The sequence below is a fragment of the Channa argus genome, chromosome 5, assembly GCF_033026475.1.
Source record: "Channa argus isolate prfri chromosome 5, Channa argus male v1.0, whole genome shotgun sequence".
Lineage (NCBI taxonomy): Eukaryota > Metazoa > Chordata > Actinopteri > Anabantiformes > Channidae > Channa > Channa argus.
Window position 1 is genome coordinate 20,999,379 of NC_090201.1, and position 24,491 is coordinate 21,023,869.

Consider the following 24,491-nt stretch of genomic DNA (forward strand, 5'->3'; position numbering starts at 1 on the left):
GAAATGTAGCAGTAAATGAACAAATAAAGTGAATGACTACATAATGGATTTATTTGTCTGTTCTCCAAGTACAGGTCAATGGATGATATTGAAATATGTAAAAAAAAAAAAAAAAAAAAAAAACAACAACAGCATACATTCCCAATAAAATATGTAGAAGTCAGTAACTGTCATGAAAATATATTTCTTGTAATACTATGTTGAATCTTAACAAGGTGCAGTTCGAGCTCAATCTGAAGTGTCTTAAAATGCAATGCATTATATATGGTTATAATGTTAGCATTCATTTATCTCTAGTGAGAACTGTACTGAGAACTGTCAACGGATCTTTGATGACTACAAACACTCACTCACTCAAACAGGTGACACATATACAAACAAAGTCATCTAGCGCTTCTTTTTGCTCTCTTTCTTTGGTTTCTGTCGAATCTGAGGTGCTGGTCCTTTAGGTCTCTTCATCTGTTCAGCGGCCTTGCCTTCAGGGGACTCCATCTCCTCCTGCTAAACAAACACAGGGAGCATAAAACACACAGTTTTGTCAAAAGAGACACTGATACACAACTGCTATGCATGATTAGATAAGTGTGTTTTGAGGATGTATTTAAATAATGCTTTCGCTGACTGATTTACCAAAGTGTTGTTTTCCAAGTAAATCTTGTCATGAACATGTTCACAGGGAGTTAACAGTTTGTGATAACTTACATTTTGATGAGAGTTTTTCAGGTTGCAATTTTCTAGATTGCTCAGTTTCTGCGTAAATGTATCTAAATTAAATAGAAAGATTAATTTGCCAGTTTTTGGAACACATACTACAGAAAAGAGATTCAGCTGTGCTTCATAGCAGTTTCTTCTGTCAGCAAAGATTCAGAGTGCGATCTTTCCTATTGTTCTGACAGGGAATAATGGCAGCTGGATGTTGTAAATGATGAAATGGCGACATGCTGTGGAGAGGAATCAGTGCATCTGATGACTATGTCTGAAAATAGAATAATTAGATGGTGGATTTAATTGCTCTACTCTATAAATAATCTCTCCTGACAGTTGTTAGTGTAGAGTGGGAAAGTAACCCTTGGTGGCATTGTCATCATTAACATTACATTTTCATTCAATGAAATTAACAGCCTACTACATCCCTTCAGCTTTACAGTGTCATTAAAATCTTCTTGAGCTAATACATTTAAATCCTAAAAAAAAAAAATAAAATAAAAAATAAATAAATTAGCTTTACGGGCCAAGACACAAGCCTGTTACTTTGGAAAGAGTTGTAAAAATAAATGTACACTTGAAACACTTCTTAGAAATCCCTGCATAATTGTAAAACTCTGGTCTTAAGATATAAATAATAATAATAATTTCCACATAACATGAACATAAAAGAGCTGACTAAACAATTAAAACATTTATTCTTAGATCAGAATAAATGACTGACTAACTTTCTCCTAGACTTGTAAATCAGTTATCTCGAGGCCATCTAACCAAAACATATCACAAACCCTGCTCCTTTCCTTGCCTTGGAGTCTACCTACCTGTTCATGTCCCTTGGACATGGGGAAGATGACTGCCAGGATGCAGATGAGCTGGAAAATTGCACCCAGAAACAACCCATAGCGTAATATGCTCTCTAGAAAGGTAGGTTCTGGGACTTCTGGGGGGGACAAATCCAGTTCTGCAGACATGATGTTGCTTATTGGTGCTGGTCTGTTATGTTTTCCTCAGTGATTAATTTGTGAACAACAGATCTGTGAAAACAGGAGCATGCAAACCGGAAGATTAACATATGTTTTAGATGTAGTCACACCTACTACAGAGACACTAAGGCAAACTCTCATGCTGTGATGTTGTCCTGTGTCCACTCTGTGCTACACCTAAAAACATTAGATTTCCACGCTCATGCATTTCGCAAAAATGCTAACTAACAATTATTTAAAGTGCTGCTGAATCTGCAGGTAATTTTATCAATTAATTGAATAAACATTTACGCTACGCCATAAAACCATAGTTATATCTTGTACTGTTTAATCTTCCAATGAGCACACCTAAAGAAACGTTTACTATAATATGTAGGCAAAAATTAACAGATGATTATATAGAGATTATTTGTCGGCGAACGACTTTTTGTATTAAGTGATATGTGTTAATCTAAGACAAAGAGAATGTTGCTAAAACAACAAATAAAAGTCAATACAAATGTGTACTCTGCTCTGTTTATTTTACTAAAATAACATACAGTTTTTACAAATTTAGGAGGCAGCAGAAAATCGGATACAATATAAAGGTAGCAAAACACTGTTTGTATTTTCTTATGTTAACGTTTCTTCAATGCACTTATTTGAGCAAAGCATGGGCATAATTTTGTATATTTTGTATGTGTGGCTGTAAACCAAAAACTTACCAGTGAGCGGAATGTTTCACTCTCTTTCCTTGTTCTAGGACTAGACGAAGTCGGGATAAATAATAACAGCTATAAACAACTTTAGCTAACAAAGGAAAAAGAAAAGAAGCTTCCGCTTCTCGAAAATGACGTCACAAACATGCGACCAGCTTCAGACCGGGTAAATAATTTTTGGTTTGAATATGTCGCCCTCTGTCGTTTATGTTAAACCGTCGGTAATAAGAAACAGTAGAAAAGGGTTAGTATGAGACCCCAAGTGAAGTGTTTCACCTTAGACCAGGGGTGGTGAACTCTGGCCCATGCTTGTTTATGTTGCACTTTCTAATTGACTGAACACACCTGATCCAGGTAGTCGCACTGGGCAGTGCAGAGATAGTTTTTTTAATCCACCATGTTTTAGCTGTGGTTACATCTATTCACTGACAAGAATAGTATTCCTACTCGTAGACTTGACTTCAAGGACTGATACAGTATGATTCAACATTATACAAAAAGCAACTTGACATCTACCAGGCCTGGTAAGTAACTAAGTATATGTACTTAAATACAGTTACACTAAAGGACAACTTAGAGGTACTTGCACTTGAAAGTTAGTTCATTGTCGAGCTGAGATTTTTCCCACATAGTAACATAGCAATCTGCTAGATTAAACATGACTTATTTAACACTCAAAATCAGTTTTTCTAAATAAGAAATCTACTTTTTAAGTATGTTTAATCATATTTGAATTCTAAAATTGCTGCAAACACATTGGTTCATATATAGAGAACTGATTTATTATGAAATATTTTATACATGGTTATAAAGAGCAATTGTACAAACATATCAACAGAGAGAAGACAGACAGATAAAAAAAAAGGCATGTCTGCTATATTTTCTACTTTACTAAGAATAACCTGTATGACAATATTAATGGCTTACAAAGTGAAAAGGAGGTGTTTTCGTTTTTGATGTACAATGATGTAGCTGAGGATTCTGGACAGCAAACCTTGTCTGCCACCAACCCAACTGAAATCTTTAATTGCATATCTCACAAGCTTCCTTTGAGATGACCGGTATGTTATATTTAGTGATCCTAAAGCCACACTAACTGCTTAAACTCTGGCTGTGATCGACATCAGCACTGATGCAGACCTTCTTTGTCACTCTCCACTGTGGCCTTTCAGGTCTCTTCTTATGATGTCGTTCACTGGAAAACATTCAGATAAGAAGAATGAGCCATTGTAACGCTGGGAGCATTGAAAAAAAAAAAGCTAAACAGGACGAAGTCTGTCTTCTATTCTTAAACATTTCAATTGGATTATTCTTGCATTCAAAGCCCTCCTTTGATTTGTAACTTTCTTATATGTTACATGATACAGTTGTGAAAAACAAATTCTGTTTCACTAAAATATGATATAGTTTTAACTTTAATTATACTTGGGATACGCATCTGCATTATGCCCTGAGATTAGTTATATTTGGGCATTTTGAGAGATGTCAGGAAATGAGAGGTCAGTGAGATGGGGTCCCCAGCAGACGTGAAGCAGGGATGCCTGTTGCTGGCACCATATATTGCTAAGCCACCAGGGTCTCACAAAGAGTCTAAACAGTTTAATGTTTACTTACATTCTCTGTCATACTGCAAAGCATTGTGATTAAATTAATGTCCAGTAGATGTCACTATTTTACTGAACACAGACTGTGGTAATGCCTGCACTGCAACAATTACCTTTCCTAACACAGATAAACATATTAACATTTAGGTTTTCTTTTTTACAGAATCAATATTATCATTGTTAAGATTAAATATAATGCTAAGAGAGCCTCAGACAGCTTCTGATGCGAACTACAAAATTAGTGTTGGTTCAGTGTTCACTCTTTGTGTGACTCCAGCCTGTATCAGAGACCAGAACAAAAGGCCACCTGCATTAATTTGCCTATACGCTAGATTTCCTGTTTCTTTCTTTTATCTTAGAAGTGAAAACATAAACTTTCTCACAAACAAGATTGAGGAACATTGTGTCATTGTGCTTTCACCTAATGAGCGGGGTGGGGGGTTATTTCTTTCTCCTTAATTAACCAAAAATACAAAAGAAATCATAAGCTGGTTGTACATATCATTTCAAATGAGTATGGGCATGCCCGAGAATCTTCTACAAGTGCATGTGATTGCGTGTGTCTTACAGAGTGAGAGTCAGATTGAAACAGATAGGAACGTGGATAGACGGACCCAACAGAAACCACATGGCAGGATTTGCAAGCGTAAAGTTGCAGTGTGCTTGTATGCATTGCAGAATGGACCACAAATACCCATCCCCCAGACTTTCCTATTTCACTTTACAAAGTTATTTTTAGAGATTTTTCTAGAGGGTGTTCTCCATTTTTTAGATGAAAAATATAAAACATATGCTCTACAAATGAGCTAAACATTTTATTAAATGGCTTATCAAGAACTTCAAAAAAAAAAAAGCTCAAAAAGTTTAGAGAAAGCAATCCTATTAGATCCCATTTAAAAAAACTGAGCTAGAGATAGATTACATGTATTGCCAGCAGCCCTATATGTGTAGTTGTACAAACACAAAATATTAGAGTTTCACAATAAGACTGATAAGACTGTGTATTCTGTCCTGTCACTTACCTAAACTGCAAGAATATTAGGAAGGGATTTATTATAACAGTAGTGTGAACAGGAAAAAATATAACAGCTCATAAAAATTTCCTCACAGTTTCTGTGGGCAACTCATTGTCACATGTCTATGATTTAGGGCAAAAAAACCTTTACTTTAGAATAGCTTCACTAAAAGGCAAACAAAACCTTGCCATCACAGAGAGGGACACAAGGTAATTATTGGAGGGATAACACTTACCTACCTTCTCTTCACTGACAAAAGTAGTTTTGCTAAAAATAACAACCAAAAAAAGAAGAACTTGAGAGAGAGAGAGAGATAAGAGGTGGTGCCTGTATGCCAAACAGGAAAAAGGTGAAAGAAAGATTTGAGGCATAGTGGGGAATCAGATGATGTTCAACAACCATTAGCACTTCTATTGAAGGACACTAAACCATTCACAGTAGGAGAACAGTATATTCATCTTTCATCTGATCTGTAATACTCACCATCCTCTAGGTAGGCATAGCTGAGGTTTTCTTGTTTGACTGTGACCCTCTCTGTAGTTGGTTCCTCATGGTTTCCTCGACATGGCTCTACTCTGCATCCAGCCTTAGCTTGAGCTTGACTTTGAATGTATCTTGAAGGAGGCGACTTCCCCAGAGGCAGCGACGTTTGCACAAAACTCTGATGTCTTGATGCCAAACAGGCCTCAAATGAATCGACAACCTGGGGACCTTCGCTCACTTTGCCCACGGGGGTTCTGGCACTGACACACTGACTAGGAGTAGAGATGGGGTGAGAGGCCAATGGTGAACCACCAAGGAGGGCAGAACCCCTGTTGCTGTAATGCTGGTCAGCAGTGTGGTACATGATGGGGCTGTTGATCAGATTGCTGGCTCTGGACTGGTAATAGAGTGGTTGGTCGTCCAAACGATCAGGTGTTAACATGCAGGCTCTGGGGTCTACAGTGGTTAGATGATACAGTGCTGGAGAAACATTCAAGGCTTCAAAGTTGTTGTCCTGCTCCAGGTGATGGTAGAGGGACTTCAATGAGACACCAGACACAGAGTGATTGTCTGAATATCTGTAAGAATTCAACTGATAATCATCCAGTGGTTCCGCTTTAATGGCTGTAACATAAAAACAAAGATTATCCTTCAATAAAATATGAATTACTGAAGATGATTGTAAATGTGTTCATTGGAGTACAGAAATGCTCCTATCTCCCTGCTAGAGGTTTCACAATGGTGTCTCAAGCTAAATGCTAATAGCAACATGCCAACATATTGATGTTTACCATGTGTAATGTTTTACCACGTTTTACTATGTCAGCATTCAAATTGCAGTTCAATACAATGATCAGTTAGAACTGGCAAAAATTTCATTTGTTTTACCACCATGGGAATCAATAAAATGTTAGTTTATAATTAAAGCAATCTGCAAAATAAAAATTTGCCTTGATCATGGTGCTAAAGAAAAAAAAGGTAGAAGCTCACTGAAATCATCGCAATTTATCTTTTCGTGACCTGTACCAAATTTCACTCTATTCAATAGGGAAGTGCGGGCCCGGTGCATCAGTGGTATTGGGTTGAAATGTAGAAAGTCGTGGGTTAAAATCCCACCCAACCAGGTGTGACCCCAACCAGGTGTGACCCCACCCATCCACCAAGGGCCAACCTGGTGTTGGTCCCATGCCTGGCCAAAATGGGAGGGTGGAGGCAGAAAGGGCATCCAGTGTAAACTCATGCCAAGTAAACAAGCGGAACATGTTCCGCTGTGGAGACCCCAGAAGGAACTAGCCAAAAGCTGTTGATCTCAATGGTGAAGACAAGTACCTCTTCTGAATTAAGATTATAATTAGTCATTTAGCAGATGTAAGTAGTTACAAGAAAGTAGCAGACACTAGGGACCATTGTGGAGTTCAATGTCCAGCATGTGGCCAGGAGGAGCAGGAGTCAAGCCACTGACCCTGTGGTTCGGGGACAACTGCTCTACCTAACTGAGCTACAGCCCTACAGTCTGCCAAAGTCCTAAGCCAAAACAACACGACCTATAAAAATATACATGAGCCTGTTACCATTAATGGTATTTATTAAACCTAGACAGTTGAAATTGAGATAAGGGGTTTAGCTTTGTCTGCATGTCTCTCATTGCATTGTCAGGCAGGAAGCAGCATCTTTTAAAATAAGCAATGCTTCCAAAATAAGTTCTGGGTAGAGGTGAAATTGATTTGATGATCTGCGGCTATAATGTAGACGACTGTATGCAGACAGTAACCAGGCTCCTTAAGTGCTTAATTAAGTAACCAGGTTACTCAGAGAAATCCGGTAAGAGGGGTAATGAAAGAATTTTTTTACATGCACATAAGTCACCTCATTTTTGTAAATCTGTAGATGCAGCAGAGTAGTCTGATTTCCCTTGTACCTCTGATCTAATGTATACACAGGAGGGAAAATGACATTTTCGTGGGAAAATCTACTCAGTTGAGTCCCTACCCCATTTCCAGAAACCAGATTTACGTGAGAAAGCCTACTTGAGAAAGCAGACAGTGCATGTAAATGTATAGTAAAGTGCGTCTGTTTCCTGAAATTCTTCAGCCGCAGGTACTCGGCATAGGTCTAGAAAGCATTAGTAAAAATGATAGTGATGGGACAGATCTTCCTCCTGTGTTGTGGGTGCAGTTCACTGCAACAATTGCTTTTCTTTCTTTCTTTTTTTTGTGTTTTCTGTTCTGACTTCCTGTAAAACTGAAGAAAACTATTTTGAAATGAATGTCACATAAAGGAAATATAGCAATTTCCTGTATTTTATAGTAATTGTATAGTATTTTTCCTGTAAGTGTAGCTTTTCTAGGTGAAAAGTTTGAGTAGATGTTCATTATTTTCTTCATTTCTTTCAGCATCAATTTTGTGATGACCGTGGTTAGAACTGTATGTCCTCATAACACCAGCTTTGACTTTTCCTGCTGAACCCACGGTGGGAATCAGGGTGACCTTTAGATCACCTTACATTTTGCACGCATACAAGCTACCCCTCTTCCTCATGTAGCGGCACATACATGAGTGGGCTAAGCAGATATATACCTATCACTGGAGTGTAGACGAAGTGCTGGGGCTGACTGCGTTTCTTCTTCCCGTTGATGACATAGAAGTTGACTTTGGCTGGTTGGCGGATGGTCTGGTCACGATAAGGAGGGACTTCAACAAACAGCATATTCTAAACAATGCAGCACAATAAAAAAGATCAATTTGACAAAAAGTTTCACGTAGAAACACAGAGGCGTGGGCTGCCCCATTTTTTTCTCTTTTGCATTTCAGATCCTAATCGGCAAGAGAAAAATATTCTTGAATATGATGTACAGCACATATCAGTATGTAGAGGCAATTACCAAAGTTTGATCGTAAGTTTTGAGTTTTGGGTAGTGCCCGACACTACAGATTTAATGATTGAAATACACAGATAAGTGGAGTTTTAACTCACAGCTTGTGTTTTGTCTCGGTCCACAGTGGCCTCCACTTCCCAGATTTGCTGCCCATCTGAAAGTGAAAATTGGAAATATATTGATCTTTAATAAAAACATTTATTTCTTTTCTTTCTGGACAATAGTTGACAAGATTGATACCACTTTCATGTATATACAAGACATTTTCAGCCACTGTCTGCAGCTAATCATTTTATTAAGCTGAGCCAAACTATGTGCTTGCTGTGCCATTCTATTAATTGCACAGACATGAAAATGACATTGACCTCAGCAAGAAAATAAATAAGGATTTTCTACAAGCAAAAAAAGCAGATTGATGAAGTGTAAACTAATGCATTGGACAAATCATTCCTGTCTTCATTTACAGTACAACATTTGAGCACAGTGATAAACAGTTTTTTCTTTTATGTTTGGTTTAGTTTTCCAACCTCAGTTTTTACCTGCTGTTTCTGTTTTCTACCTACGCTTTAAAAAAGGGCTCTGCTTTGGGTCTGAATCTTTATCAGTCTGTCTAACCACATCCTGTTGCATAAAACCCCACAACAGCAACAGGGAGGCTCAACATGCAATTGACTGTACCCATACTGCTCTCATACAATGTAAACCAACAAATGTATGTGGGCAGAAGGAGCTGTAACAAGGTGAGAAATTTCCATGCAGAAATAAATAACCCCGTCAACTCCAGGAACACAGTAAAAGTTCAAGCTAATGGTTCATTTTGTCAGCATTAAAAGTGGGGGCTGAAGGAAGATGTGCGTCACTGAAACTTGATGTTGCCCAGGAAATATGCAAATGTTCTGAAAATACAAATACTATATGAGTAGGCGATTCTATTCAAACAGGATATTAGGAGGATGTATCTGGAGGCTGCGTAAGATGTAGGTCTATTTTAATCAAAGAACTCTGCTTGAAATCCAAATATTTATACTGTACATAACAACCACAGGTTAGCACAACACACACACACAACAAGAACAATCATAGGAATAGCCTGGAGCCTGGTGTCAGCTAAGTTAGCAGAGCATAGTACAGCTTAACAGTTTTGCGGCTTTTAATTTGCTTTGCAGACATGAAAGTATCTATTCTAAAGATGAGCAAGAAACTAGTATATGTATTTGATGCTAGATTTCAAAAGGTCCAACATCCCTGTGCCAAATATTTACTGACTTCTTCTATTCTTCCTCACCTTGTGTCTTCTCAGAGAATATCACCTTGGAGCCTGGTGTGAAATTTTGTCCAGTGAGGACCATTTGTTGACCACCAATTGTTGAGCATCGGTCCAGGTCCTGCTTTTCGACAGCGGGAAGCTCCTGAGCTGAGCGCTGAGCTGAGGAAACAGAGACAAGACAAGAGATGAGTCACATAAATGTGGTAGTGGGTTTGAAGTTTTTGATCATTAAAATCCATTGCTGCACTATTGACTAGTACAGCCTGGAGAGTATTCATATTAATGGAGGCCTGTGCAACTTTTGGCTTGACAGTTTTCAATATTTGTAAACTCAAGTAACAGATATATCAGATATCTAACGTTCGCTAACATTAACCATCATCAGCTTTTGGTCACTTCACTATTTATCAGACTGAAAAGTACAGCCACAGTATAGCTGTGTGTACTGAACTGTATGTATTAATGTATGTAATGTATGTAAAGTGTATTATTTTATTGCTTATAAATTCCAGCGTTTATGGTTTTATTAAAAGTGCATTACGTTTATACATACAGATTTAAAGAGCCGAAGCTGTGGGCTATTATAAGATGCCATAATGGAGTGAGAGTCTGTAAACTTTAGCTTATCATAAATTATATACTCCTTACAGCATTCGATAGGATCAGAAGCAACTTGCAGAGACAAGAGCTGGCCTCCAGGTTGAGGAATGTGGACACGAAACACCAAACGCACGCGTGTATTTTTCCGTCCAATGTCTGTCTCCCCGTTCCTCAGTTCTATATCTGCATTTCTCAGCTTCAGAATCCCTACACAGTCAATCCTGTGAAAGAAAAGACAAGATAACATAGAAAAGCATTTTGATATAATGCAATTCTCGAAATCGAAGACCGCTGCTTAACTTTCTCTGTTAACACACAGTTACCAGTGAAATTACACTTGGCTCATTTAATTTGAATATGTTTCATGCAATTAGTCACATGGAACCTAGGTTTGTTTTATAAAAGTTATGGTCTGTGACATAAGTAAGTAATAATTTTAAAAGTAACTTTTTATGACAGCGATTTATCATTCATCAGCTTCATCAAACACTTTTATGCTGCTGCTGTAAACACCGCTGACTGGTAGTTGTTCCTTGGTACAATTCTGGCACACAGGAAGTGATGCATTTCAAGTTTCCGTCATCTGCAACAACAGCTACATGCACTAAAAATGAAAACCTTGTAGCTGGCATTAGCAGCAATAGCAATAATATCCTTGCTGAGTATAGAAATAAAAGAGAATTCAGTGCAAACTGTAATTTCATCAGTAGATAATCCAAAGAAAACAGCTGGCTTAGTACCTGCATCTGTAAGTACTGGAGTCACAGTGAAAAAAGCCACAGTGGTTACTGCAGGCTACTTAATGAGTACTGAACACAGGCATCTGATGTTGTGGTGATAAATGTTGCTTCATATTCAGAGCATAAGTTACATGTAATGTCTCTGTTCTACTTACACTACTCTCATGTGGTTCTTTGGCTCCAGGGGAATCTCCAGCACTTTGGTTCCACCGATCATCCTCTCTATGCTGGGTGTAGTAACGGTCTTCCCGGTGATACGGTAGACCTGGTAGAAGGCGTGGGGTTTCAGGATCCTCTCGTCTGCCGTCCCGATGAAGACCTGCAGTCCCAGTGGAGCTGTGCCTTGGTACCCACGGAGCTAGTAAGGCGATTACATGCATGTTTCACACTGAATCAAACTGACTATAATGCCATTTGTGTCCGTGACTGAACAGTAAATCTATTTTCCCTGTGGGGATCATTTTACAAATACTGTCTAACTGGCATAACAAGAACACTGCTTTGCATAGTTTTTTCTGCAATGGTGCCAAGGAAACAAACAGTGAGAGTTTATTAAGTCAACAGGGCAGTAAACTAAGCAGATCTATATACTAGCAAATGTATGTAAATATAACTAATTTGTAAATATTTGTGTATTTATTGGCAGATTGAAATAATTTGTGCCCTAATACTTTTTCCTTTGTACTTAAACTCCCCTCTAAAAGTATTGGAACCATATCTTTATTTTGGCTGTAGACTAATAACATTTGGATTTGACATCAAAAGATGAAAAAGTGACAAGAGATCTACATTTTAGCTTTTATTTCCAGGTATCTGATACACAACTTAGAAGATACCACCTTTTGTTTTAACCCACCCATTTTTTATGTATGTGTATCTTTTGATATTGAATATTCAAACAATAAATATCACTGAATGTCTACCCTCAGTTTCAGATTCGGGTTTTGCCTGTTCAGACTGCATTTATAGTTAAGAGGTGTAACCAACATGAAAACCAGAGAGCTGTCTATGGGTTAAAAGCAAGCAATTGTGAAGCTGAGAGAAGATAGAAAATCAATCAAAGCCGTTGCACAAACATTGGCCATGGCCAGTAAGACCATTTGGAATGTCCTGAAGAAGAAACAAACCACTGGTGTACTAAGCAACAGATGTCCAACAGGTAGACCAAGGAAAAGAAACATTGTAAAAGCTGGAGAGAAAGACCCTAAAACAAGTGTTGGTGACATCAGCAACAACCTCCAGAGGGTAGGAGTAAAAGTTTTCTGAACCACTCATTAGCAAGAAGAATAGGAGGGCCCGACTGGAATTTGCCAAAAAGTACAGAGATGAGCTTCAAACATTCTGGCACAAGTGTTCTGACTGATGAGACAAAGATTAACCAAAATGATGGAAAGGCTAAGGTTTGGAGAAAGAAAGAAAGAATGTCATGGCTTAGCTTATTATGGGACAGGCTCATTAATCTCCCGTAATGACATGATGGCAGCAGCAAAATGAATTCAGAAGTCTACAGAAACATTTTGTCTGCCAGTTTAAAGAAAGATGCAACCAAATCTATTGGGACATCCTTCATCATGCAGCAAGATAATGACACCAAACCACACAGATAAAACAACAAAGGAGGTCATCAGGGGCAAGAAATGGAAGGTTTTACACTTCAACCGTCTAGAGCATGCATTTTATCTGCTAAACAGGAGGCTGAAGGGAGTAACCCCTAAAAACAAATAACTAAAAGAGGCTGCGGCAAAAGCCTGGAAAACAATCGCAAAAGAAGGATTCAAAAGTTTGGTGATGTTGTGATGATGATGTTTCTCTCTCTCATATTCATCTTTTGATGTCAAATCCAGCAAAAAATAAAGGAATTGGCCACGATGTTCCAATACGTATGTGTGTTATGTGAACACATTTGCCAGGAAATAGCACATTTACAACAACTATTTACTATGCAATATGACAAAGATGTGAAGTGAGAGTGATCGGTTTCCTCTTCTTTTCCTTGCGTTCACACATAACCGCTTACAAATCTCCACATCCTTGAAGCATGAAACCAAATTTAAAAAAAGTACCTGAACTTCTGGATGTCCTCCTTTAGGTGTCTTTACAGCTCCACGGCTGCCCTCAGTCTCATACTGAGCTCTGTGGTGGGATCTGGGCTGTTGTTGGATCACTATATCATACTGACCAGACTCACTGGGCAATGGCCACTCTAGAGAGGGCAGTGGGGCCACAGAGAGACCACTAGGAAAGCAGGAGACAGAGAGACAATAAATATATCATTGTCAATTACACAATTTGACTTGATAATCAATCATTTGTGCCTAATTGAAGCTTATTGTGAGTAAATAGTACAAACAACACACCTGAATGCTCCATGATAACCTGTATGAGGGGGAGGCCACACAGCTGGCAGTCTATAGAGACTCTCACACTTGACATCGGCGGCACTTCTGCCAATCCTCTCCTGCTCAATAGCCCAGTCATAGTCCTCTTCATAGACACAATCCTGTCTCTGAGTCTGCCCATGTGCATTCCGCACCACAGCGGAGGACACTGCTCTGTTCCACTCCTCTTCCAGCCCTGAGGTGGTCTGAGCTTGCACCTGAAAATCCACCTGGCTCTGGTATTGGGGGAGATAGTAGGACCCCTGCTGCACTTGTGGTGAAGGGATGGGGCTGGGGCTTCGTGAGCGCTGCTTGACAGGAGTGGCCCCCTGACAGGAGTGGGCCTGGTCATAGGCACGCTTGCCATGTGGCGAGGCAGAGCGAGAACGCTGATGGGGTAAGGGTGCAGCGCTGCGTTGGTTTTGTGGCAGGAGAAAGGTTTCATCTGTGATGCTGTTGCGAGGTGAGGCTCCAGGAGAGGAGTGGGCAGAAGAGGTATGGATTCCCTGGAGGCCCGGGCAGAGGTCTAAAGCAGACAAACCCATGCTACAGCCAGCTACATTGGAAGGTGAGACACAAGGTGATGCTACAGGGGAGTACGCATCTGCGGGCCACCCTGTGGAGGAGTTACTGCTAGCCGGGCTCACACACTCCCTGTAGGATCCTAGAGCTTTGGAGCCAGAGCTGGGCTCCAGGATCTGAGAACTGAGAGAGTCACCTGATGGTGTGATCTCAATTCTGGGGCTAGGAGCAGGAATGTTCCCTGGTCTTGAAGCCAGACCAAAGGAGTCAAACACAGCCCCTGAGAGGTTTTCTGTGGAGGGGCTGTGAGAGGAGGGGTTCTGGCTGGAGGCTAATTGGTTGGTGTTGGAGATGTACCCAGTGTTATTGTCAACCACAAGCGGAGGAGGCTGGCCTTCATTCTGAAGGAGACCACCTGACTCATCTGTCAGTGAGAAAAGGAAATTATAATTACACCTTAGGGATATTCAAATATTGACTTCCAAGGTTTGCTGATGGACACAAGATCTTTCACTTAAAAAGTCAATTTTGAGTACAAATTCAGCAAATGACCTGCTCATCCTTCTCGAAGTTTATTATTATACTATGATTGACAGTAAAAGTAGTTTAATGGATCTGAAATTCACCTGTTGTGACTTGCGCTACATTAAAACGGAATCCAAACATCTAATATAGGTAATTGAAAACCAAAACACACTTTGCATTTTAGCTCCTCTCAACTGTGAAAACAATCAAATCTTGCTAAAAATATAGTTCTTAAATTAGACAGAAGGGCGGTAATTTCCTTTAGGCAATGGCAGCGAAAGAATAAGCATCAGTGTATCACAACACAAGCTCCCAATAAAGCACTGTAAACAGTCATGATGTACTTGGAAAGGAGATAAATACTGTGCACACACCTTTGTCACAGCCGACGGGAAAATCATCTCCAGGTGGGTTGTACAGAAAAAGGTAGGAAAAGTCCAGCTCCTCCTGACTTATGTCTGGACCCAGGCCCAAACCTCCAGAAGTCATGTCCAGCTCGGAATATACAGATTTCCCTTCCACGCTTCTTTGTTCGTTTGATAACTTTAGAACTCGCCGATTATCGTAAGATGTAAAGGCCAGGTAATAAAAGCACGGACGCCGGCGGAGTTTTGCGTTTAAAACATCAGCAGCTGCTCAAATAAAACATCCGACACCGTGACATGAAAAAACGAGCGGCGACAGACGCTTCCTGTCACTGCTGGTGACAAGCAGACAGGAGGCGCGGACCTGTGCGCGCGCGCGTGTGTTCTTACTGACGGAGTGCAGCTCACAATCCACAACCTCCAAACACAGGCCCCATTTCCTTCTGTTTGAATCGAGCATGGTGAAAGTAGACATAAAAAGACATAATGTAATAAAATATAAAGAACTAGAGCCCAGCTATACAGCGGTCCTTCTCTGGGGCAATATAACATTTATCAAATGATAGAAGACAAATTGTTTTCCGACAATAGTTTTTACATTTATTAACAACATTTATATGAGAATTAATAGTTTATAAGGCCTATTACACAGAATTGGAAAGATATTTTCCCAAGGTTTAGATAGAAAACTGCACTGTCAAAGTTTTTTTTAACTTGAATGCAAAACTTTGTACTACTCATATCACTGATAATGTTATGTTGTACATTTGCCTATATCCACACCATGCTCCCTCCTTTTTTACCACCTTGTTTATGTTGATGGACAGTTATATTTTGCATATATTACACAACTTACTGTAAAATACAGTATAACGCCTGTCCTCATTCCTGCACTTTAGCCATAAGAGATGCTACCTGTTTGCTCTTCTGGTTAGGTGCAAACAGCCCTTCATTGATTTTGAACCTTCATTGCACCATGCTCCACTGCACCATGACCATAAAGTTGATCTTGAATTTAGTCTTATCTGTTTAAAAATGGATACTTAATATACAAATATGACTGAACAAACTCATTGGCAGCTTTTGTCCACTGCGTGTCACTATTGAACCCCTTGAGGTGATTGTGGAGAAGAGGAGGATGCACAAAGCTGCCAAACATCATGGAGAAGAGCTCACACCTTCACCACAACCTGCTGGTGGCTTCTTTAGCTCCACTGTGACAAGGAATGGCAAAGGAGGTCATTCCTGCCAGCAGTGATCACTGATGGATGAGAGAGATCTCTGGGCTGGAACGGAGACTTCCTCTGACAGCTCTGAACTTTTATAATTCATTCATTCATTCCTACAATAACACAGCATGCAAGGTGTCTTAGGAGTTCATCTGTTCACAATTGGCTGATGTTTACCACATGTATGTTATAGGGACTGTGAGATTCTGGTGTTTGTGTGTGTGTGTGTACATATAGTGTATGAAATGTTCCAACTCAAAACTTGTGTCTACCTATTATTAAGAAATAGTCGTGACATTAGGGATTCAGCAAATTATTTGTGATATGTTTGTTATTTATACTGATCAATTTGCATGAATCTTACTCAGTCAAAGGTTACGAAATTGAAATCTGCAACATGGCAATTTCATATCATAAGATATGCATTTATTACCATCAAGGAAGGAGGGAAGGAAGGAAATACCCGATTGTTAGATTAGAAGAATACGTACTGGGTTATGTTTTCAGCAAATCTCCACATGGTGCATTTTCATTAGAACTTAGACACACTCAGTTTAGAGTTAATTACATCAATTTCTAAATAAATGGTTTGTTATGGTTGTAATTTTTTTTTCAAATAACTTGATCCTCTCTGCCCAAATATACCTCACTCAGTGTCAAAGCTGCTTTTTTGTTTGTTTTCCCACACGTTAAAAATTATAATAATCCGGATTTTTTTGGGCTTGTATAAAACTCCTGCCATAACTTCATTGTATAACTCATTGTATAACTATGATATAACACGAGTCAATGGGAGAAACAAAGGTGTTTCCTGTTGGCCTGTATCTTAGTGGTTATGGCACTGGTCTCATAAACCAGGGGTCGTGAGTTTGGTCCTCACTAGGTCCTGTTTAATGTCACTGAGTGCACGAGTGCTAATGGGGCACAGATTTGTTCCCAGCAGCACTTACTCTGTCTATGAATTTAGCCTTTCATGACTTAAATCCCATGTCAGTACAAATTCTAAAGAAAACAGTATAATAACTTCTGTATGTGCTTATGTACTTAGGTAGACTATGCTTTTGAATGTTTATTTAGCTCAAGTCCCTCAAATACCTTAAAAATCCCGCAAATATGTTAATAGCAAGTCTTTAAAATGCACCAGTTTGAAACGTTAAAAGAAAAAAGTATAGCTTCAATATATTTATTAAAGTTCTGTGAATAAAATATGTATCTACACAAATGCAATGTACATAATTACAGTATTATAATTGCACTTTATATACAAAATGAAAAAAATGTGATATATATACATATATATCCTGTATATAAGTTATTAAACAAGGAAATGCACAAACTAATATTTTCAACATATACATGTCTGAGGTGAGGACAAAATTTTGAGGACAGCTGCCTTCTACGCGCACACAACAAGTAGTATTTTGGTCAGTCATTAACAATCATAGGTAATAGTTTCAAATATTTCTGAGGTATTTGTGGTATGATTACATGTATAATAATTTTGGTTTCTTTTTGTTCTATTTACAGAGCAGCAATGCAGGGAGTCACTGGACCATCAGGGCCACGGAAACAGAGGTATCATCTTTCAGTCACCACATCCAGAAGACTTGATCATAGAGCCTGAGAGGACAGGGAACAAAATAATTAGTATGTCAAAAAAGAAGCATCACACTTATATTTAACTCTGCACCTATTATTTCATAAAGATTAGTCGAATGTTTCCACAAAAACAGTTTTCCTTTAAGGCACAATAAAGTTTCAAGCTACAACTAGACAACTACTTTTTAGAAATAACAGCACTATCATAGTGATAGCTCTGGGGTAACTCTGGGCGTAAAAGATAAGAAGCATATTTCCCAAAATCACATGTACAAGCAGTTTTCTTCCCACCTCATCTCCTGATGAACGCGACTGGCAGCTCTCTGTTGGGAACCAAAAGTCCTGAATGGATCACGTCGAGCGGCTCATTATCAGTTGCAACAATCTCAAAGTCTCTGACCAACTGTAAGGAAGGCAGAATTAGATCAGTTAAGGTTTTGTTGGCCTCATATGTCAGTTGGTAGAGCACAGTTCTCATAAATCAGCAGCCATGAGCTCAGGCCTGACTAAGGCTCTGTTTCTCTCCTCTTCAAGGTCACTGAGTACAAACGCCACACATTTGTAACCAGCAGTGCCACTGTGTTTTTTGAATTTGCCATATAATGATTGAAATCCTGTGTTAGGCTAAATTCTAAAGGAAGCACTTGTATACCTTAATGCTTACTTTTACATTGGATCCTAGCTTGGGCCTCAGCTTCTGTTTGAGGTCACCAAGTACAGATACATAACTGCTAATAGGTAGGTCACAGCTGCACTTACTGTGTCTCTGGCAGTCTTTATTTTAATCCTGTATATGTCTCCGTGCATACATGCTTATTTAAAAAAATGTTTTTTGACATTTTGTAGCTCATGTTCTTTAAGATTTAAAAACTCCAAATCAACCGCATGTTCTGGGATGCAACAAATCCCTCACCACTTATACGCTGGTTTAATGTGACTGAGGGTTTGAGTGTGTCAATAGGCTGAATTGAACTGAGCTGGACTTTGTCTAATCTTACCCAGCACATGGCCAACTGTAGCTGCAGCTCTGCCAACCGCCGCCCGATGCACATCCTCTTTCCAATGCCGAAGGGAACGTGAGCAAATGGGTTGATGGTGGTATTCGCCCGCAGCCAGCGCTCGGGTTTGAACTGCTTCCCCTCGTCAAAGTACTCCTCGTTGGAGCCCAGTGCGTGGGTGTTTATCATTAAAACTGTCTGCGAGTCGAGGAAAAGGACAGTTAAATTATCAGTTTTACTAATCATATTTTACATCAATAAATGCAAATTAATACATTTTTAAACAATTCTGTCGTGTGAGGTAACTAATGTAACTAAGTAAGCCACTTACCCCTTTGGGAATGGCATAATCTCCCAACACAATGTCTTTGTCCATGGTCCTACTGGTGAATGGAACTGATGGCGATAACCTGTAAGAATGTGAAAAAGCACATGGGAACATGGCCTCAGTGACGCTTCAGTGTAGCACACATGCACTTTAGAGCCGGTAAATGTACACCAATGTTTTCCACAGTGCAAGAAGAGATGAGATATAATCTCCAGAGGTCATATACATTCCCTGGGTGATGTGGTTATGGTATAAGCCTTAAATAACATGTTCAACAACTTGTGACTGCACAAGATGAAAGGGAGAAAGTTGACTGTATAAGGGATAGGAAGTGATTGGATTTACTGTAAGCTGGGACCAGTGGTTGTTGCTAATCATTGCACCTTATCTCATGAGGCATGTTTTTGAGCCAGTCATGTGTCAATTTTTCCTCTTAATCTTCATGTTGCTGGGTTTGATTTGAAACTGGTTGTGAAGATAAATAAACTTTTTCCCGAGGTGTAATGTCGTATACAGGTAGCTGCAGCTTTTTGGAAGTCACTGGTTTTTTCTTTGTTTGTTTTTTGTTTGTTTTGTTTTATAATTGGCCTGCAAACAGTTTTTCCACCATCACCACCAGCCTCTTGTACTGTACCTCATAGACTCCTTGAGGCAGGCTTTGAGGTAGGGCATGCTCTTAATGTGTTCTCCACATGGGTCCTGGTCGGGAGGCACCACCTCTCTAATCTCCTCCAGCAGCTTCTTCTGGGCGCCAGGGTTACGTGACAGGTTGAAAATAGCCCACAGCATACTGTTGGCGGTCTGAGAAACATAAACACGGTGTGACAGAAAGAGAGGGAGGAGGAGAGAGAAGAAAAAAGGGGAAGATGTCTTTTAGTAAGGCAGCTACTCTAAGTGCATTCCTCGGTGGGGTCCCGAAAGGAGCTGAGGAATGTTTAGGGATCCTCAAAGGCTGCTCAGTTACATCTACACCACATTCGTTTTCTGCTTCAGAAGCACTATAACTGCAGCACCTGTTTGCTTTAGAGATTGAACTGTTTTTTTTTTTTCTTTCCCTACTCAAAGGAAAATAGGCGAAAGGTAAAACATTTAAGAGGTGAACAAGTTTTCATATTCACTGTCTATGATGGTCTGCAGAAGCTGTGTGGTTATGTGAAAGCCGGAAGGTGAACTACTTGAAATGGTTGTGGCTACTTTCATTTATAATTTATCAATTAATTCATGTTTTGTAAATAAAAAATAAAAACTCCCACAGCAAAAAAAGGTGTGAGTAGATGCACTTTCGATTTTCCACCACGTCCACACTGGTTGTGTAAGAATAATCCTCAACACGCTGTGCATTCTCTGACTGTAATGAGTTACGTCGGCTCTAAGCACAGATTTTCAACAAAATGCCACATGTAATCAGACTAAAAATACCATTCAGTATTTACGTATATAATCAGTTAAATATAATAAAATGTAGTCCTTTGGCTTTGTAATTAGAAAAGGGGATTGCAAGGTTTGGTAAGGAGGTAAATAATCCTAGCAAGTTTTAAAAGCAGGAATCGCGGGATTGTTGTAATAGTCAGAGACTTGTGTCTCATTCTCTCAGTGTTACCGGAGGTTTCTCTGCATTGCTTCACTTTCTCTGCAGCACTGACAGGCAATTGTGATGTTATTGCACATTTAAAATTAGACCTAGTGATTCTCACTGAGAAATTGTTCCTTTTTCTGTGGTTACCCCCAAAATTCTTTAGCTGAGACTATCACATAATCATTTGTTTAATCAACACCCAAACTGACATGTTCAAACAGGCTGCTGTTGCCATCATCCAGTCGAGACTTCTGGGAGTCTTTGCTCTTGACTATTAAATAGACAACTGAACCCTTAAAGCTGCGACCTGGTTTTTCTTTTTCTTTAGTTCTTGTTCTGATTAAATAAAAATTGAGAATGTTAACTGATGAGCGTTGTTTTTGGACATAGTCAGGCCAGCCGTGTCCCTGCTTTTTATGCTAAGCTAAGCTAACTGCTGGCTGTAGCTTCATAATGAACAGATTACAAAAGAGGAATCAGTCCCTTCATGTATTTAATAGAACGAAGGCAAATGTCAAACTAATCCTATAAATTGTGACTCACCGTCTCAACTCCTCCGATCTGTAGCTCTGTGATGGCTGCGTACAGCTCCTTCTTGGAGAGGCAACTGTTCTGTAAGATGTCACCAATTAAGTCATCGGGCGCTCTGGTGGCGTTCCGCTTCAGCTTCTTGTCTATGTAGACTTTAGCTGATGAAAACACAAAATGGTGACAATGTTAATCATGATTTGGCTCCACAGTGAGTTTCATTTACAGGCCATAGCATTAATGATAAAGATTTTGACTTTGAAACAACTAAATAATTTTTCTTTATTTTTTAACAATATCTCCAAAATCTCGTCTGGAAGTATCCGTTGCTTTTCTCTGGTTTATATAATTTTACTGAATCAGGGACAGATTTAAGGATATACTGTATTTGGATTTTAGATAGTTTGTCAATCAAAGCTGGGTAACTTCTATTGATGTTTATTCACTCATTTTAAAGTTACAATAGTTTGTTATGATTTTTGCATTACTATGTACATAAATGTATAAATGTTCACAGAGAAAAAAACATGTATACTGAAATATAGACCGCTTTGATCGTTGGCTTCACATGACATAAAAATGATCTATACTGTCCAAATGACACAGTACTGTTTGTAAAAATGTGTGTGTTTATTTGTGAGACAGAGGCTGTAACCAGCTACAACCAAATAAACAGCACAACCAGCATCATCTTCCTCCGCCCCCTATGATTCACCCCCACCTCCTGCTACTACAAATATTTGGCAGAGTCCTCCAACTTAGGTCACGCGGTTTACTACAACTCAGGCAACTACAACCCAGACGGCCATGTACACAAAGATCTGAGGCACCCAGTTCACCCCCCCTCCCCCCTGCTCTTCCTGACTTTTCAGCTGACTGGAAATGAGTTGAAACCCCTTTGTAGTTTGTACATCACAGGGCAGCAAGGAGACACTGAACTGGAGGAGGTTGTATGTCTTCTAGTAGTGTGATTTTAATGATGTGTCTGTGTTTTGTACCTGTGCTGAAGATACGGTCCCATGCTGCTGTGTGGTCCTGCCATGTTCTGGTGTTAAGGCTTTTATGGAGCTCCACTGGTGTGACCATCATCATGCCAAATGTGCTCATCATCTGTTGAGAAACATCGCTCTCAATGAAAATCTTTGATGCAATTATTTTTCTAACCTTCTTGAACCCATTGCCCCGTGAGACCTTTGTCAGCCTCCACTTATCATCTCCTGACTGTGGACGATATTGGGTGGCCCTGTAAATCCCAGTAAATACAACAAGAGTCAGTCTGAGCGGCTGTATCACTGGCTGCCGTTCAGGCTGACCCCAGCTGAAGCGAACCTGATGAACTACTTCACTGTGGGTCACAGATAAGGAAGAGAGTGACCTCTCCTGCAGTACACACAGCTACTATCAAAGGAATAGTAACAAGTTGTACTCACTGTTTTCACAGCTGTGATGAAGGTCATGGCTTCCTCATTGACTTTCTCTTGCAGCAGACCAAATCTCTTGTCATAGAGGACCAGACAAATAGCTGAATGACAGAAGTAAACCTAACTTAGTATATTTCTATTGCATAGCGTTTAAAGTTGGATTTAATTTTCATTTTCCAATAGTAAAGTAGCAGGTCACAAAAATAACACAAAGGTTTAGCGGCTTCGAACAGACAACTATTAATAGCAGAGCTTAAATCACTAATAGTGATAATAAATAGTTGACAGAAGCACTGATTAGAAATTATTCCGATAAACAATCATCTTTACGTCATTTTTTGAACAAAAATGTCTTCATTCCAGCCTCTTAACTTATTTGTCTCACTATGCTAGCAATTTTAAAACAACATAAAGTTGCGATTTTAATTAATTGAAAGATAATAATAATCGAAAGATCGGTCCAGAATTGAAATCTTTCTTAGTTTCAGCCTGAACAAAAAATCTGAACTTACTCTCAAATGACCATTTATTCAGTTCGAAGTACAAGTCATTAATCTTCCCATTGTCGTTGATTTTTCCAATTCTGGCAACGAAGTCCACCAGCACCTGTTTTGGCAAACGAACAAATGTGTCGATGAGGATAATAAATACTAACTCAAATAGTTATTATTATTTGCTGTGCAGACCAGACGCTTTTATCCAAATGTATGTTCATTGATCATAATGTTACCTCGTTTATTTTTCCATCCAGCTTCACCACCTCTGTCGGCTTCATGAGTTTCTGTTGAAAAGCGCTCCTCACTCTCTGCCAGTCTCTCCCCTCTCTGCAAATCAACATTTGAGATTCCCTTCAGTGCGCTTTAATAGAAATCATGTTCCCTCTGTTTGCGCTTCAAGCTGCGTCCTGGCGACTTATGATTCTTTCATATATCGAAAAAACGAGAAGTCAGCAGAAGCCCACAGTACTTACAGGATCAGCAGTCCGTACGCCTCGTCTCTTAGGTCTCTGTACGCTTTCCAGGGTTTGATCTCCAGTCTCTGAGGGTAACTTCCCTCCTTCCTGTAGAGCGCCTCTAGCAAACAAGGTGCGCCAATGTGCACCGACTCAAACGAGCCCAGCTTCATCCGGAAAATCTTGCCGAATTTCTTATGATAATCAACCTTAAAAAGATAGAAGTAGTCAGGAGTTAGTCAGAGAATCATTTGTATTACTCACAATTAACCAAACGCCATTCTTTTAAAAGCAGCCCTTCCCTCTTAAACATAGAAAACTAGGGATTTGTTATTTGTATTTTACCGTACCAGTGCCTCGTGTTGTCTCGTCAGACCTCCTTTGCGCAGGAGTTCAATCAGACTGCCGACCAGAGGCCAGTTGGTGGGTCCCGGCATTGCGTCCAGGCTCTGCGCTCTGGAGGCAGCGTGAGGGCACGGCGCAGCCTCCACAGCATCCTTCTCCTCCAGGACGCACACTGAGGATGTTGGCTTAAAGTGCTGCAAGCCCACGGGCTTCTTTTTCAGCAGCTCTACAATTTGAGGCACTTTTTGTATTTGCGCCCTCATCCTTAAACGCGAAGTTTTCGTTCAATAATTGCGGGAAAATCTAATGTTTAACTCGGCTCTCTCAGCCAAGTTGTTCTTTATTAGCTCGGGTGTTTCTCTTTCTTGGAAGTGTCACACCTTACCGCAATATTTATACCCTGAGTGTGTTTATTCTTGCCCTGCACCGAACCAATCAGCGGCCTGTCCTGCATTGTGTGGCCGACGAGCCCACCATTCATTTATGGATCCACGTTTGGTGGATCGTATGACCTCAGATAGACCGAGGAAGTGCCCTCGCCCCCCCCCCCTCGCTTTATAAATAAACACACAGGGCACAGCGTAGGTGACGCGTTTGCATGGCCTGCGTTGCGGAGAGACCCGCGATTGGAAGAACCGAAACTTTGGCAAAGCAAATACTACTGCCACACTTTTGCACCGTGGGCAAATATTTGATTGCAGATTGCAAACTGTTTGTGTGTGTGTGTGTGTGTGTGTGTGTGTGTGTGTGCAT

At 39.8% G+C, this 24,491-nt stretch overlaps 3 protein-coding genes across 4 annotated transcripts; all 3 read right to left on the reverse strand.

Annotated features, from left to right (window-relative positions):
* Positions 1–29: 29 nt before the first annotated feature.
* manbal (mannosidase beta like) lies at positions 30–2,546 on the reverse strand. Of its 2 annotated transcripts, none has more exons than XM_067504165.1 (3): positions 2,393–2,546; positions 1,527–1,739; positions 30–498 (listed from the first exon to the last, which is right to left on the reverse strand). In XM_067504165.1, exons 2-3 carry the CDS (start codon positions 1,674–1,676, stop codon positions 388–390), a joined length of 261 nt encoding a protein of 86 aa, XP_067360266.1. In that variant the 5' UTR covers positions 1,677–1,739; positions 2,393–2,546; the 3' UTR covers positions 30–387. The 2 variants fall into 2 exon arrangements, with proteins under 2 accessions (XP_067360266.1, XP_067360265.1); XM_067504164.1 differs by having other exon boundaries at positions 30–501; positions 2,393–2,543.
* Positions 2,547–2,939: 393 nt separating this feature from the next.
* On the reverse strand, positions 2,940–15,106 carry LOC137127317 (nuclear factor of activated T-cells, cytoplasmic 2-like). Its single transcript, XM_067504159.1, has 10 exons — positions 14,772–15,106; positions 13,330–14,296; positions 13,036–13,207; positions 11,128–11,330; positions 10,281–10,453; positions 9,651–9,791; positions 8,464–8,519; positions 8,067–8,199; positions 5,490–6,113; positions 2,940–3,581 (listed from the first exon to the last, which is right to left on the reverse strand). Exons 1-10 carry the CDS (start codon positions 14,884–14,886, stop codon positions 3,535–3,537), a joined length of 2,631 nt encoding a protein of 876 aa, XP_067360260.1. The 5' UTR covers positions 14,887–15,106; the 3' UTR covers positions 2,940–3,534.
* A 2,054-nt stretch (positions 15,107–17,160) lies between these two features.
* On the reverse strand, positions 17,161–24,190 carry cyp24a1 (cytochrome P450, family 24, subfamily A, polypeptide 1). The gene is made up of 12 exons (XM_067505452.1): positions 23,744–24,190; positions 23,412–23,602; positions 23,172–23,265; positions 22,954–23,047; positions 22,451–22,542; positions 22,019–22,130; positions 21,036–21,181; positions 19,551–19,717; positions 18,920–18,998; positions 18,589–18,786; positions 17,882–17,993; positions 17,161–17,611 (listed from the first exon to the last, which is right to left on the reverse strand). Exons 1-11 carry the CDS (start codon positions 23,999–24,001, stop codon positions 17,883–17,885), a joined length of 1,542 nt encoding a protein of 513 aa, XP_067361553.1. The 5' UTR covers positions 24,002–24,190; the 3' UTR covers positions 17,161–17,611; position 17,882.
* Between the last annotated feature and the right edge of the window lie 301 nt (positions 24,191–24,491).